This window comes from Magnolia sinica, chromosome 15, assembly GCF_029962835.1.
Source record: "Magnolia sinica isolate HGM2019 chromosome 15, MsV1, whole genome shotgun sequence".
In the NCBI taxonomy this organism is placed as follows: Eukaryota; Viridiplantae; Streptophyta; class Magnoliopsida; order Magnoliales; family Magnoliaceae; genus Magnolia; species Magnolia sinica.
Window position 1 is genome coordinate 24796642 of NC_080587.1, and position 15764 is coordinate 24812405.

The 15764-nt window shown below is 39.6% G+C and overlaps 1 protein-coding gene across 2 annotated transcripts in view; it reads left to right on the forward strand.

Moving 5' to 3' along the window:
- LOC131227450 (transcription elongation factor SPT6 homolog) overlaps positions 1–15764 on the forward strand; it is a 57197-nt gene that overhangs the window by 18428 nt on the left and 23005 nt on the right. For both annotated transcript variants that reach the window (XM_058223247.1, XM_058223248.1), the window contains exons 13-15: positions 3868–4009; positions 4128–5398; positions 5493–5702. In XM_058223247.1, the coding sequence (XP_058079230.1) occupies positions 3868–4009; positions 4128–5398; positions 5493–5702 (1623 nt within the window). The remainder of the gene's footprint in view (positions 1–3867; positions 4010–4127; positions 5399–5492; positions 5703–15764) is intronic.

Genomic DNA, 15764 nt, shown 5'->3' on the forward strand with positions numbered 1-15764 from the left:
CGAGTGCCCCAATGCAATCCTACAAGCAACATTCAACTAACATTTAGGTTGTTATTAAGCAAACAACAATATAACTTTATCAGTATTTCAATATTATGGGATCGTATTACCTGAAAATAGGGGCTCCACATTGGATTATTGGATATCTCTTTTGGAGTATGTAAGCCTGAGAACTTGACATATTCCGGATAAAGACCAATTACAGCTTGAAGAACCCTATTGAAGTGTCGACTCACTCTCTCCAGACCTTGAAAACCGATTACCAATGACCCGATTTCGCACGTTGTGGCCAATTGTATGTAGGAACATGACAACTTGTTCCTCTAAACTGCACCTTTTAGTATCACACAACAAATTCTAATATCTTAACAAAGAATATAACTCAAAAAATTTATCTCGCCCCATACGTAGTTGTGAAAGGCAGTCTGCATCACTTTTCCTTATGATTCCATTCACAAATCTATTTCTCGTTACATGACAATCTCGAGAGGACGACTTCAAACAATAACGATGATAATATTCGGCAGCCCCCATGACACATGCAGAGGCTGCAATTGCAGTCATTGTTGCTGCTACCTCATTTTCATTCCAGTCACTATTGGATGAACCCTCGCTACTAGAGACACCACTACTAGACCCCATGAGACAATTTGTGTCCGAACTGTTACTAGGTCCAAGTTACTTTGAATTTACAGATGGAAATGTCATGAAAATCCCAAATGTACATCAACATTATGATATATTTTGCAGAGTTTTTCTGTTAAACATTAGTTCGATTATCAACATAGTATCGAGTTTAACATACATCTATTCCATCTAAAACATGAAAACCATTTTCATTCATCAGAGATAACACAGGATATTGACATTGATCAAGCAACCAACAAGCATGTCTTGAAATACAATCCGAAATAGATATTAGCAATAGCAACCACATCAATTAGGATAGCCTGACAATATATTCACATATTTTTTCATGCCCAAAAAAATGGGGAAATGTTCATAAAACATACATACACTATGCGCCTTTAAAAAAGGTGATCAAGCAGGCTACGGAATGTGTCAAATGAGAAGAAGCATGTTCGATACATTGCAAAAGATTGCTAACACAGATAGGAAGGTAATACCTGACCTAATGCAGAAGACTTGGAGTCTATGCAACAGTTCAGTATTTAAGGATGGGATCGAATGAGGGAAGAAGGAAGATAAAGATAGTTTATATAGAGTATCTGCAAATGGTTATGAGGCGCTTCAAAGATCAGTACGCCCTGTTCATTGACATGCACAGGTCAAGTCGCATGTCGTGATGACATGAATCCACCAATCGGATACACTGTAGATACGGAGTGAAAAGAAAAGATTCATCTGCCAGGAATATCTCCTTGACGATAGCCTTCACACAGGGTCCATCGACTAAGCGTGAATCCCCACCATGGTCGTTACTCAACCCACACATGCATATCCAAGAGGTATATACATTTGGGCTTTTGGGGAGTAAACAGAGAGATGGAGAAGCATGTAGCATAATAACATCGTACTACATCAAACGGGAAATTTCTCCCAGAGAATCGAGTCATTAGGGTGTTTATTACCTGTAATTGCGAAATCACCCACCTGTAATGTCTGCAGGGAAGAAGGCGAGAGGAATGGCGACAGTAAGGATGTTACTTGAATCCTATTCAATCGGTTCCAGTCGGAGGCGGTGGTGGAGGTATTTGGAGAGATGCACAATAGGAGGAGTGAGGGGAGGAGGGTGGGATTCGCCTGAGACAACCAAAGAGATGAGAAGAGAGAGTAGATGGTAAATGATGGTCTGCGGAATTGCTTGGAAATCCTGGGATTTTTTTCCCCTTTCCGTCTGCTATGGCAGTGTAGTGGTATCATTGCACTGGACAGACGCTTGCGTTATAGTAATGTTTTACATGACGTGTCATCTCGAGAAACTGGGTTAGCGACGTACTTGGGTAGCCAGCGTACCACGTGGCGCTGTTTGGATCGGATCGACTTCGGTGTTGTATTTTATTAATATATACGATACATTATCATATGGGCCCGACATCCAAACACGCCTTAAAGGATATGCTTAAAAAACTGGCAACTTACACCAATGAGACCCAATGCAAATGGGAAAAATTACCATTAGCTAAGGAATCAATACATGAAGCCCACCCCATAACATCCATAGCCCTTTTAAATGCTTCCGACATTGATCTAGTCTTGTTATGAAAGCATTGATTATTCCGTTCCCCCATAGGGCCCACAAACGTGCTAGGAGCGAACCTCCAAACCACCTTTGATGGGGACATCTCGTGCACATGCACGCCCCACCCCCCAACACCTCTACGCGCGTATGCAAGGAGGAGGGCCCCATCGTTGATCTGGATCGATGACGACGTCCAGGGAGGGTCCCCTAGTTAGAAGACTGAGTTTTGGTTCGTTGGAATGAGCCCGATAGTCAAATAAAGCCCATCACGGGTTCTCATGATCGTGTCCCGCTAGTCTGATTAGTCTCATATTTTAGGTTTTGCTTATTAATGTTATTTAGAATATCATGGACGGTTTAGATTACTTTGATTAGTTATTATTTGTGTTTACTTCATCACCAAATAACAGGTTGCGCACATAGCGCGAGTTTTGGGGTATAGGGTTTTCTTATAAATAGGCACCCCTTGTAGGCTTTTTTTTTTTTTTTTTTTTCTCAATGAAGATTAATAAAATTGCTACGTTTTCCTGCTCTTTTTCGAGTTATGAAAACCTAATTGGGTGCGAAGCCCTCCCTTCTTCGAAGGGCTAACTATCGTGGTGCGAAGCCACATCTATCCCGATTTGCTCCCATCTTCTACCATCTACCCTTCTCATCTCCCACAATCATCTGCGCTACAAATCTGTCTTTTATTGCGGCAATTTTCCTCTATTCAGCAGAATTCCAGAATCTGGCCCTGTAGGAGGGCTAAAATTTCAGCGGAGCATGACGCCCAAACCGTACATTGGATCGACTTGAAACTTGGAGGTTTTGAAGCTCAGCCCTGGCCGACCAGACCCAAGAGGGCGTTTTTTGGGTTCGTGGGCCCCACACGTGCGGCTAGCCATCAGTGCACGTGCATTAGGCCCAACTTGCTGTCCACACGCGCGGGTTGGTTACAGGTTTTCTTCTCTTTTTCACTCCTCTCTCACCTGATTTCACTAACTTCAACCCTAGATTGTCCTAAATCTCCAATTTCTATCCCTTTTCTTTAACCCTAGGGTTCCCCGAATTGAACCTATGAATCCCTTGGATTGGGAAAATATTTCTGTGCACGTGTGGATGAATTTATTCTCCTTTGAGCATTGTTTGATTTATAATTTTAATTGATCCAGCCTTAGCCTATGTAGGCCTAGACCCGCATAGATTCCCCTTGTTGAGTGCTTGATGTTATGTGGGATGTGGAATTTTGTGTGATAGTCTCTGAACTAGTGTGATCTAAAGCCTAAAAATCTTGCACATCATATTTGAATTTCATGTCCTGTATCAACCTTCTTGTATTCCCTACACCTCCCCCGTATGGCCATACTAAGCTAGGAAAAAACTATCAATGGATCCCGGCATTACCCACTCCATTCTAAAGGTTTCAAATAACTTCTCCCACACTTCTTTAGCAGAGGGGCAATGAATAAAAAGGTGATTGACCAATTTGGCTGCATACACAACACCGCATATTTTCTATGATATTGGTTAGTTTCTTTAGTTTTTCTTGCTTTCTTTCTTTTACATGTATGTAAAGGGAGTTGTATGGATAATTCTGGGAGTTGCTTCAGTAAAATCTCATTGACTTGCTTTCTGGATTATCAATGCGATCTATAATGTATATTTGTTTTTTTACCACTCAGATCATTTATAATTTGGTCGAGAAACATTCTAGGGAAGATGGTCAAAGCATGAGTGAGATGAGTGTTGTTTATGGTGATGAATCTCTGCCTCGTCTCTATGAAAATTCACGGATTTCTTCAGACCAGTTGACTGGGCAGCCAGGTGAACACCTCTCTTGGTAATCAACAAATGTTTTGTGATTTTCTCCTTTAAAATTTTAAAATTTTATTTTTTTCATCTTATGATTTTCTATCACGAAGTATGTTCCTTCTGTTTGCAGGCATTGTCAAGCGTGCTGTTGCTCTTGGCCGTTACCTTCAAAATCCATTGTGCCTGATGGCGACACTATGTGGACCAGGGCGGGAGATCCTATCTTGGAAGCTGAACCCACTAGAACACTTCCTTAGCCCTGATGAGAAGTATGGGGTGGTTGAACAGGTAATGATAGATGCCACCAATCAAGTCGGAGTCGATATAAATTTGGCTGCTCACCATGAATGGCTTTTTGCTCCTTTGCAATTTGTCTCGGGTCTTGGACCCAGAAAGGCATCTGCTTTACAGAGAGCAATGCTAAGAACTGGTGCTGTTTTCAGTCGGAAAGAGATTCCAATGAATGGTGTTCTTAAAAAGAAAGTGTTTATTAATGCGGTTGGTTTTCTGCGTGTCCGTCGGAATGGGCTGGCTACCACTAGCAATCATACTATAGACTTATTGGATGATACAAGAATTCATCCGGAGTCGTACGACCTGGCAAAGAAAATGGTAAAGGATATTTATGATGAGGGTGTTCGAGAGGAACCGTATGACATGGATGATGATGCGCAACAGATGGTGATTGAACATGTTAGATATAGGCCAAAGCCGCTAAAAGCTCTTGTTATTGAGGAATATTGTAAGAGTGTGGAGGAACGGCTTGGGACGAGAAAAAGGGAGACCCTTTGTGATATACAGATGGAGTTGCTTCATGGGTTTCAAGACTGGCGCAGTCCGTATAGAGAACCAAATCCAGATGATGTTTTTTATATGATATCTAGTGAAACTAAAGATACTCTTCTAGTGGGAAGAATTGTTCAGGCAACTGTCAGCAGGGTGCAATCTCAACGTTTGATTTGTGAGCTTGGATCTGGTTTGACAGGGGTGATTTTTAAGGAGGATTTTTCAGATGAAGGAGATGTTGATTTAGCTGAGAAGGTAATAGAAGGGAGCACAATCACGTGCAAAATTAAAGTAATTCAAAGAAATAGATACCAGGTGTTACTAACTTCTAAAGAAAGCGAACTTTGTAAGTGTGACCAACCACAGAGTTCTGGAAACCAGGATCCTTACTATGATGAAGAGAAGGGCAAGTTACAGATAGAACAAGATAAAGGTCGCAAGGAGAGGAAGGGAAATTTACATAATGAACAAGATAAAGGTCGCAAGGAGGAGACGGGCATTTTACGGAACGAACAAGATAAAGGTCTGAAGGAGGGGCTTGTAAAGAAGCATTTCAAGCGAAGGATGATTGTTCATCACCGTTTTCAAAATTTGACAGCTGATGAGGCAATCAAGGTGCATTTTCATAGAAATAGGATTTACCAATTCTTTTATCATAATTGTGTTGCTTATTGCCCTGAAGCATGTGCCTATATATTGTGTTGAACAGTTCCTGTCAGACAAGGATCCAGGTGAAAGCATTATCCATCCAAGTGCTAGAGGGCCATCTTATTTAACTCTGACTCTGAAAGTGTATGACGGAGTCTATACCCACAAGGAGATAGTCGAGGGTGGAAAAGATCACAAGGACATCACAAGCTTGCTTTGTCTTGGGAAAACATTGAAAATAGGGGAAGATACTTTTGAGGATCTGGACGAGGTTGCTAACTTTTTGTTGATTTTTTAATTCTTTGTTGTCATCTCCTTTTGTTTTTGCACTAAAGGTAGCACACCACCTGTAATCAGAAGGCAATAATTACATTGTCTAACCCCTGAAAATACTGTTTGTTGCAATTTGCTTAAGGAGAACTGTTGGTTGGAGCAGGCCATGCTAGGGTTTAGATTTCATCATAGATCGTAATGCACCATTTTTTTTTTTTTTTGTTGTTGTTATAGCTGGATTGAGTTTCTTATTGAAAGAATGTGTGATTACAGCAAGGGAAAGGCTCTTTGATATCATGATACACCTATTCATTTTATTATTGGTGAAAAAATATCGTTAAATTTGCTTATAATGGTTAGATTTTCTTGTGATTACAAGCTGATCAATTTTCTCAAGACCACAAAATATATTTAAATGAAACTACAGAAATGTATTGAATATCCAGCAAATGCAAAAAATACTTAGTAGATAAAGGGTCCGTTTGGGCTAGGGGTCCCATATTATTGGGATTAAGCATAATATCCAATTTTAGTGGGCCCCATGCCCATCATATAGGATCAATGTTGTTAAATAGCATATGCGATCGTGTGCGATTGCATATGCCTGTGTGCATATGCGATCGCACAATTTTTTTTTTTTTTAAAAACATTTTTCAAAAAATTAAAAAAAATCAGAAAAATAGGGATAAATTTAGAAAAAAAAGAATAAATTAGTATATGTCATTGGCCCTTGAAATACATTTAATTTAAGTAAAATAAAACCAATTACATAATGAATTAAATATTAAGTCATCATTCATCAACAATTCTACATTCTACAATATAGTTAACATTTAACAAATATGAAATATCAACATTCGACATTCAAAACTACATATACATCAACAATCAACATCAACACACTTAGTAAACAAAATGAAGTTATTTATTTATTATTTATCTAATCATATACTATATACATTGATCTAGTTGGCATTGTGGCATATCACCACCACCACCATCATCATTCGAGTCATCTCCTTCTTCCACATACACTTCTTCTTTTTCTGTTTCTTCATCATCTGTACGTACTAATGCTTCATCAACATCCAATGGTAGATCTTCATCTTGATCATCATTATCACCATCTCCTTCTTCCATCTCCTCAATCTCTTCAACGGGTTGACGGCTACTACTCTCCTCCCGGCTCTCTCCATCCTTCGCCTTCGAGTGGTACTACCTTCACTAGGTATCGATCCGTATGCGGAATCTTCAACTTGTGCCCATGTTAGGTTCTCTCCAGCAAATACCGGGTCCTCCGTCTCTACGAGCCACTCGTTATCTACATCCAACTCATCTAAGCAGATAAGGTCAAAGAAACCGGGCTTCACTTTCCTAGTTTGGAATCGTTCTCGCAATTTTTGATTGTATTGAACGAAAACCAGGTCATTGAGCTTTTTTTGCTCAAGGCAATTCCTTTTCTTGGTATGAATCTGTAAGAAAGAAAGCACATTTGACATTAATTATTCAGGTAATTAATTTAGCTTAGGCCTTATACTAAAAAATTGAAGTTTACAATTACTAAATAGTTTAAACTTACCGCCTCAAATGTGCTCCAATTGCGCTCGTAACCACTGGCAGAACACGTGAGTCCAAGAATCCTCATAGCCAGCTTTTTTAGAGCTGGATCCTTCCTGTTCGGGTCCACTCCATTGGTAGCCCACCAGTCAGCTGAGAAAAACAGTTTAAATAGGTTAGAGACACTTTGCATAAAAACTATTTGTAAGACACTAAGACTGACATTCATAGTAGTATTTACTGGGTAATTTGTTTGTCCGATGCCTTATTACAATATCCCTTGAGAATATCCCCTCACTTTTTGTGTAGAAGTCCATCAAAGTTGTCCTGTTCTCCTCTATCTGGAATCATTCTTTCCAAGACATCAATAAATCCAACCATATGCATGGTTAGTGCTTCTCCTGGATCAATAGAAGCGAATAAACAGGCTGGGTTAAGGATGTAAGCAACCAAATACAATGGAGATGACATTTGGCTGCTCCATCTTCTATCTATAATATCTAAAATTGGTCTGTAATCACGGTCTCTATAGTTAAAATGGTCCATAATCTTATTTTTCGCCATCTCCATCGCATCATATATGTAGCCCATTGCAGGCTTCTCATCCCCGTCCACCAATCGCAACACAGTGACTAAGGGCTCGGATGCTTTTAGCGCATTTACCATTTGTGTCCAAAAACTTTGAGAAATGATTGTTTGTTGAACCTGTTTCCCTTCAGCCTTCTTTGATCAAGGCCCACTTGTAAAATCGGCCGACATTACAAAGCTTCTAAGTTCCAATTTTTTTGCATGTAATCTTTGTAGTGTTAAAAAGTCTGTAGTGAAACGGGTGACTGCTGGACGTAGCAAGTTACCCCAATGTGTTTTCTCATTCAACTGAGAAGAAGGGCGTGTTTGTACGTAAAGACCGTGATTATTCTAGCCCTTGCAATCACATTTATAAATAATCTACATGTCTTCTAACATAAGATCAACACAATGGGCCTCACAGGGGGTCCAAAATAAACGTTGCCTCTTCTCCATAAGAATATGACCGGCCACTAAATACAAGGCTCAAGGTATCCCAAATCGGTTACGTATCGACCGATACGTAACGGTAATGGTGGGGCCTGTTACGCGATACGGGGGCGTAACAGGCGATGGGCCGATATTGTAACCGTAACGGCCGTTACGGGGCCGTTATGGGCCATAATGGCCGTTACGGACCCGTAACAGCTGTTACAGGCCTTGAAAAAAAAAGAAGAAAAAACTTAACTTTCTTCTTCTCTTTCTTCTTCTTCTTCTCTCTCTCTTTCTCTCTCTCTGTTCTTTCCCTCTTTCCCTCTTTTTTCTTCTCTCTTCTTCTCTCTTTTTTCTTTTCGGTTTCCCTCTCCCCTTTTTTTTTTTTCCATGTGTACCACACACCAGCTTAGCTGCTGTAGGTACGTGTCACGCTAAGACGAGCGCTGACACTCCTCGAGCTCTGAGTTGTACGAACAGTTCAAAGGAGATCAAAGTTATATGGGCTCCACAGTGATGTATTTATTATATCTACACCGTTCATCTATTTTTAAATATCATTTTAGAGCATTACCCAAAAAATGAATCATATCCAAAGATCGTCTGGACCACACCAAAAATAGCAGCGGAGATGATGATTTTCACCATTAAACAATTCGTAGGCCCACCATAACATTTATTTTCCATCCAATCCGTTCATAAGGTCAAAAGGACCTGAATGAAGAGGAAAAACAAATTTCGTATTGATCCAAAAGTTCTGTGATCCCAAAAAAGGTTTCAATGGTAGACGTTCAATCCCCCACTGCTTTTTGCAGTGTGGTACACTTGATAATTAGATTTGTATTATTTTTTATGTCAAGCCTTAAGATGATCTCATCAAATGAATGGACGGTTTAGATATAACACATTCATCACGGGTGGGGCCCAAAAAACTTTGACACGTGTGCTACACTTCACAATCCGAGTCCCGCCTAATTCGGGCACTTAAAAATTGTGCACGAGACATATTAACTTAAAATTTACCAATTTAATTATGAACTGCAATTGCTAACTCACAATGCCAAAATCAAATTATTTGAATAGTTTTAATTGTTATTTTGTGGACTTTTATTTTTTGAAATAGGGCCTTTTGATTTTTTTCATGATTCACTATCCAATAAATGTCCGCCAATACATAAGTGGGATAATGGCAATAAATTGCATGAATTTGAGGCTAATTTGGTGCATAGATTGGTCCTCCAAGTCAGCCCGAAATTGGCAACGCCATCTACCTGAATTTAATTTCATTTTTTTAAAGAACTATTGGGAGAAAGATATTAAATTGTTAAGTATATAAATTAGATATTTAGAAAATTAAATATATGAATTTTGTAGTCAAATTCAGGTTACCTGGTTCAAAAATTAATAAGATAGTCCGATATAACTTCTCACCAAAGAGTGGACCGTTACACCACCATAAACATGTTCCAATTTATAAATGAATGCATATTTGGAATGCTTAGAATATTCCATATTTAATCTATATTTTTTCATATTTTTTGGAAAAAAAAAATTTGCGTTGTTACGGGTCGTTACGCCCCCGTATCTGTATCGGTTTTGGAGGGCACCGTTACGCCAACCGATACCAATACGGGATACCTTGACGAGGCTGCGTTGTTTGTAATTACCTGTATAACATATTTCTCACCTATTTCTTCAACTACATTATCTAATAAGCTAAACAAATATTCTCCTGTGTGCGAATGGCCCGATGCATCCACGGACTTCAAGAACATTGTCGCAGCTGGACAATTTACCAAAAAGTTAATGAGAGACCGACCGGATCTATTGGTCCATCCATCGGCCATTAGTGAATACCCATATGTTTTCCACGATTCCTTGTATTCAATTATGAAGGATCGTTATATTCAACTTCAGTTTTCAGGCATGTCTCCCTCATTTCATGATATGAAGGAGGTTTAAAGCCCAGGTCCAAATTGACCTATAGCCTCAACCATTACTTTGAAGCTTCTCGATTTAACGGTGTTGAAAGTAATACCGGTTTGGTAAAACCACTTAGCAATATATTGAATAGTGGTTTTTCTATCTTTTTGTTTATACCGGTTCTCTAAAGTTGTTTTAGCCGGCCCTTTGCCTTTACCCCTTTAGTCGATCACATCCTCGGGGTGTGGTCTATACCATCTATCCATGGGCCCATGCCCCCGGGCTCTTTTCGAGACCGTTGATTGTATTTGTGATCTAGACTGGCCTGTTAAAGTAGGGGGAGTGAGACTAGTTTCATCTACATTAATTACATTTTTATCTTCATATGCATCTTGTTCTAAATATTCCTCCTGACGTAGGGCAATATTGCATCTCTTTCTTGATTGTTTTTCCATATACTCCATGATCTCCCTTCGGATTTTTGGAGTAATTTTGTCGCATGCTTTTGCATTTGACCCCGGTAAATGTGCAAGGTGTTGCTTGTGCCTTGTAATGCCATTGGAACTGACATACCCACATAACTCATATACTATGTGAGTCTTTTCCGTAACACTACGGTAGTGCCCATACTTCCAACCCGGGTCATTCGACTTGGGTTTCAAAGAGGAAGATTGGGAAGAAGACATTATGTTGGTTGTATGTGTATTGATTGCTAGTAGCCTAGTATTAAAAAGTAACTAGAAAGTAAGCTAAAAAGTAAAAACTAAAGTAAAGTAAGAGACTAAAGAGATGGGACTTGGGAGAGGGAGAGAGAGAGAGAGAGTTACACACACACACACTTACACACTTACACTAGTAGTAGACTAGTAGTAGTCTAGTAGAAACTAGAAAGGGAGAGGAAAAAGAAAAGGAGATAAGAGAGAGAGAGAGAGAGAGAGAGAGAGAGAGAGAGAGTTGAGTTACACTTGTAGAAAGGGAGAAGAAGAGAGAAAAGAAAAGGAGCAAGAGAGAGAGAGAGAGAGTTGAGTTACATTTGTAGGCTTGCGGAAAAGAGAGGGGAGAGAGATATATACACAAACAAAATTACAATTACAAATTTAAGAAGAGGTTTCAAATTCTTCAATCTTTACTTCTTGTCTAAGTTGTCTTCTCTTTGCCTTGAGTCCTTGACCCTTGACTTGAGTCTTGATCTTGATTCTAGAATTATGTAGAATGTAGACTTGTAAAGTTGTGTTGTTGTAAGTTGTAAGTTGTAACACTAAGTCACTAACACAACACTAACTTGTCACTTGTAACAAAGTAAGAAATAAACTAAAAAAAAATGTTAGAAGTTGTTAGAAAACTTAGAACTTGGATATTATTAAACTTTAAGAGAGAATGAGATAGAAAGAGAGATAGATAATATATTAGAAACTAGAAAGAGAGAGTGGTGGGTGTTGTGTGAATATTTATAACTTGGAAAAATTAGAAACTAGAAAGAGAGTTCAATTCAATGGATGAAGAGCTTGGTTGTCTTGTAATGTCTCTTGATTCTTGATTTTTGAATCCTTGTGGATGTATGTACTTGTCCCTTGATTGAAACTTCAATCTCAATCTTGATTCTTGAAAGAAACATGGATGGAGGAGTGGAGCTTGAGGGTTGGAATTGTGTAAGAGAGAGTGTAAGAGAGCAAAATAGAGATAAAGAGAGTTTGAGCTTTGAGTGCATGTAGGAGTGTTTAAAATCCCTTTTTATAGAGAAAAAATCATGATTTTTAATTTTTTTTTTATTTATAAAATTTCCAACGGTCAGAAAACGGTTAGATTTCTGACCATTGACAACTATGCGATCGCATATTATGGCACATGGCATGTGCGATCGCACATGACAACACTGTATAGGATCCTCGGCACTAAAGTGCAACTTTCTTTCGCATAAATGCAATTAGTAGCATTTCACCCCCAAAAAAAAAGAAAAAAAAAACATTGGTAATTACAATTATGTGGAGGAAAGCAGCAACGAATCTTATGTGGAAGGCTAGAGCCCAATCCTGATTTAGTAGGATCCCATACCCAAATGGACCCTAAATATCTTCAAATTGGATAAATGGTTTATGGGTTAGGATGTGGGAATTAGGGTTTTGGATAAAAGGTGTGTAAGGATTTTGGGTGAATTGAATAATAGGAAAAGTTAGGGTTTGGTAATTTGGGAAAGTAGGAAAGTTATGGATTTTAGGTTTAGGGTTGGGGTTTTGGAAAAGAGAAAAGGGGGTTTTGATTTTAAGGGTAATGGGAAGCCAAGAACGACAAGGTGTGGCTGTACGTCCAACCCGAGTGGTTCACATGTGTGGTCGTAATGTCACACATGTGGCTTGGTTGGATGGGTTTAGGTCTCTTAGGGCTTGGATTGTAGATGGGTATGTGAAAGTTAGGTTTAGGAGAAGATGAAGATTTGAGATGAGAGAATCAAAGAACTTCGAGGAAAAACCTTGATGGAGGAAAAATGGATGATGATATGGGGATAGATGGAGACCTCGCACCTCCGTTGATGAAGATTAGCCTCACATTAATCTCCCTTCCAAATCACATGGAAGTATCTTCAAATCTCATGAAGATGATGAAAGAAGAAGAAGAAAAGGAGCAAAGCTTCATTGTTTTTTGTTTTTTTTTTTTTTTTTTCTGTTTTTCACAAAATCTAACGAGGGAGAGAGTCACACGCCCACCCTCTTTTATAGCTCTAGGAAGTTTCAATAATTACAATAACCACCCTGTTTTGTGAATTTTAAAGAAAATAGCTATAAATAAAATCAACTAAGAACATTCATAATGGTGTCTAAACATAACATAAACAAAACTAAATCCTATAAGCTGATAAAGTCTAAGAAAAACTAGTGTGGACGATCCACGATCAATGGCCCGGTCGTCACGTCCCTCCAATCCAACGGTCTGGATCACTCCATAAAGCAGCCCATGTGCATCTTCTCAGTGTGGGGTCTTCTAGATGCTCGTACATGCACACGAGGTCTTCAGCACGATCACGGGTACTTGCCTAGCCACAGGGAAATCGGTGCGGCCCGACTCCTCTCAGTGTACGTGAAGTGATGTCCTCATTAAAAACCTTGGATAATTTAGAAACAACATTGGTCCTAATGCTGTCTAAATTATCTTGAGTGGAGAGGAATGTCCCCTTGGAATATTGTAAGCAACTTACAGCTGGACTCTTCTCAGTGTTTTCTGCACGTGTTACTTCATGAAACCTTTCTGCATAAGCACAAAAAAGATGAAGATGAAGAAGAAGAGGAGAACTAACAGACTCCATGTATGGATACCAATGCAGAAATTAGTTCATTATCCAAATTAATATACCTAAAAACTGGAAATGCCTTTTATTTCATTTTCTTACCTTCAGTTCATGGATATTGGACCTGTGGAAGTTCTGAAATAACAGTGGAATGATATGCAAACCATTTGGGAAATTGATATTGATGCGGACACAGGTGCATTCAAGGTGTACCAACGAAGAAAGCGCCAACCACAAGTGCCGTCCTTGTGGATAGGCGAATATTGAGGAGCTGAAGACCTTTCACATGTGATTGGACATATAGAAGACCCCACTTAGGGAAGACACATGTGAAGGAAGATTGGAGAAAGAGGACCGAGCGCCCAAACTTTCCCATACTTATGTTATTTGCACGTTTTTTGACTTAGTTAGCGGTCTTTTAGTAATCTTATATCTTTATTTGCTTATCCTAGGGGTATTTTAGTAATTTTATGTCTTTATGTGCTTATTTAAGTGGGGTAAAGCCCTAAACACGAATTTCAACTATTGATGAATGAAAAGCAAACCCTTTGGTTGCCTCCTTCCTCTCTTCTCTCTAATGGTGCTTCTTCTCTCCCCTTGATCTTCTTCTTCTAATTTCTTCTTGTGCCCCTCCAACTTCCTCAAGGTAATAACTTTCTTTCTTCTATTATTTTGTTTTGGCTAATTCCTCTACGATCAAAATCTTGAGAACCGATCTAAACCCTAAATCCCCAAATTCTCAAATCCCTAATCCGAGAAACTTCTTGGTTCTTCGGACTAGTGATCTTCATTGATCGATTGGGTGTGACCATGCAAGATCGGGAGGTCTCATCCTGACGGATCCAACCTAAGTAGTAATTGAATTCCATACTCCATGGTTGTAGTGATGGCCCGCTCCATAGCATGTTTCCTTTATGATTTTCTCAGATATGATGATTAATGTTAGAATTTTAGAACATTTATTCCTTTTATTTCCTCTGTTTAATTATATCCATGAGAATGCATAATAATAAGGGCTGTCCTGCGTCAAATTTGGTATCAAAGCCTAGGCTTGCATGGTTTTTGTCTAGATCGAGTTATCAAATTAGGGTTTTGATTTTTAGGTTTAACTTAGGAAAGTTTCAGGTTTAGAAAGTTTTCAATTTTAGAAACTTTCCAATTTTAGAAAGTTCCTAATCTGGAAAATTTTCAAATTTGAGTTGTTTCCTGTTTCAACTTAATTGTGTCAGTTCATAGTAGTTTTGCATTCATCGCATTCATCTTGAAAGTCATAACACCTAGTAGTCTAGTTAGGTAGAGTTTGGTTCAAGTCTTCATTGTATGCCCACGAGAAGAGGTAGAGGTTTCGGACTTCAACCTACCATGAATAACGAGCAGTTATCTGAGCAACTTGCTCAATTGATACAAAAGATAACCGCCCTAGAAGCGGGTCAAAGGCGTGAGTTTGCCCGCCTTGAGAACCAAATTACCACCACCATGACTAAGGTGGAGCAACTAGAGGCGTCCCAAAAGGAAAATCCCGCTGTAGGGGAAGATGCGCACTCCCAAGTGGAAGGAATCATTGAAGAACGTGCTGCCACACGTGGTGGTAGTGAGGATAGAGATCGTGGTAACGGTCGTGGTGTGGTGCGAGAGGCACGAGCCACATGCGGTCATCAAGACCGTTATGATCCAGATGAGCGTGCGATGAAGAGTGTGAGAGTTGAGGCCCCGAGTTTTGATGGACGCTTGGATCCCAAGGCATTCCTTGACTGGGTTGACATGGACCACTACTTTGAGTGGTATGGCATGTCGAAAAACCGTCAAATGCGGTTTGCTAAGATGAAGCTTGTGGGTCAAGCCAAGCTCTTCTGGACCAACACCGAGCGTAGGGTAGAGAGAGTTGGTAGAGCCCCTATCACACATTGGTATGAGATGAAAGAGAAGTTGAAGGAGAAGTACCTTCCTCTCTCATACCGTCAGAAGCTCCTTGACCAATGGCAATCCTTACGCCAAGGGTCAATGTCTGCCGCTGACTACATCGCTAAATTTGAAGAGTATGTGATGCGATGTGATATCCGAGAAGACCCTCTAGTAACGCTCTCGCGTTTTAAGACGGGCCTTTGTGCGGATCTTCAGCGCGAGCTTATCACTCGGCCCTTAACGGACTTAGATGAAGCATATCAAGTCGTGCAGGAGTTAGAGCAGTCTGAAGGCTCCTGTCGTTCGTCGTTTAGACTCCCGAGACTCCAATACTAGATCTAGTTCCCAAGGAACTAGACCTAATATTGGTAATCAACCTAGGACACAGGCGACCATTCC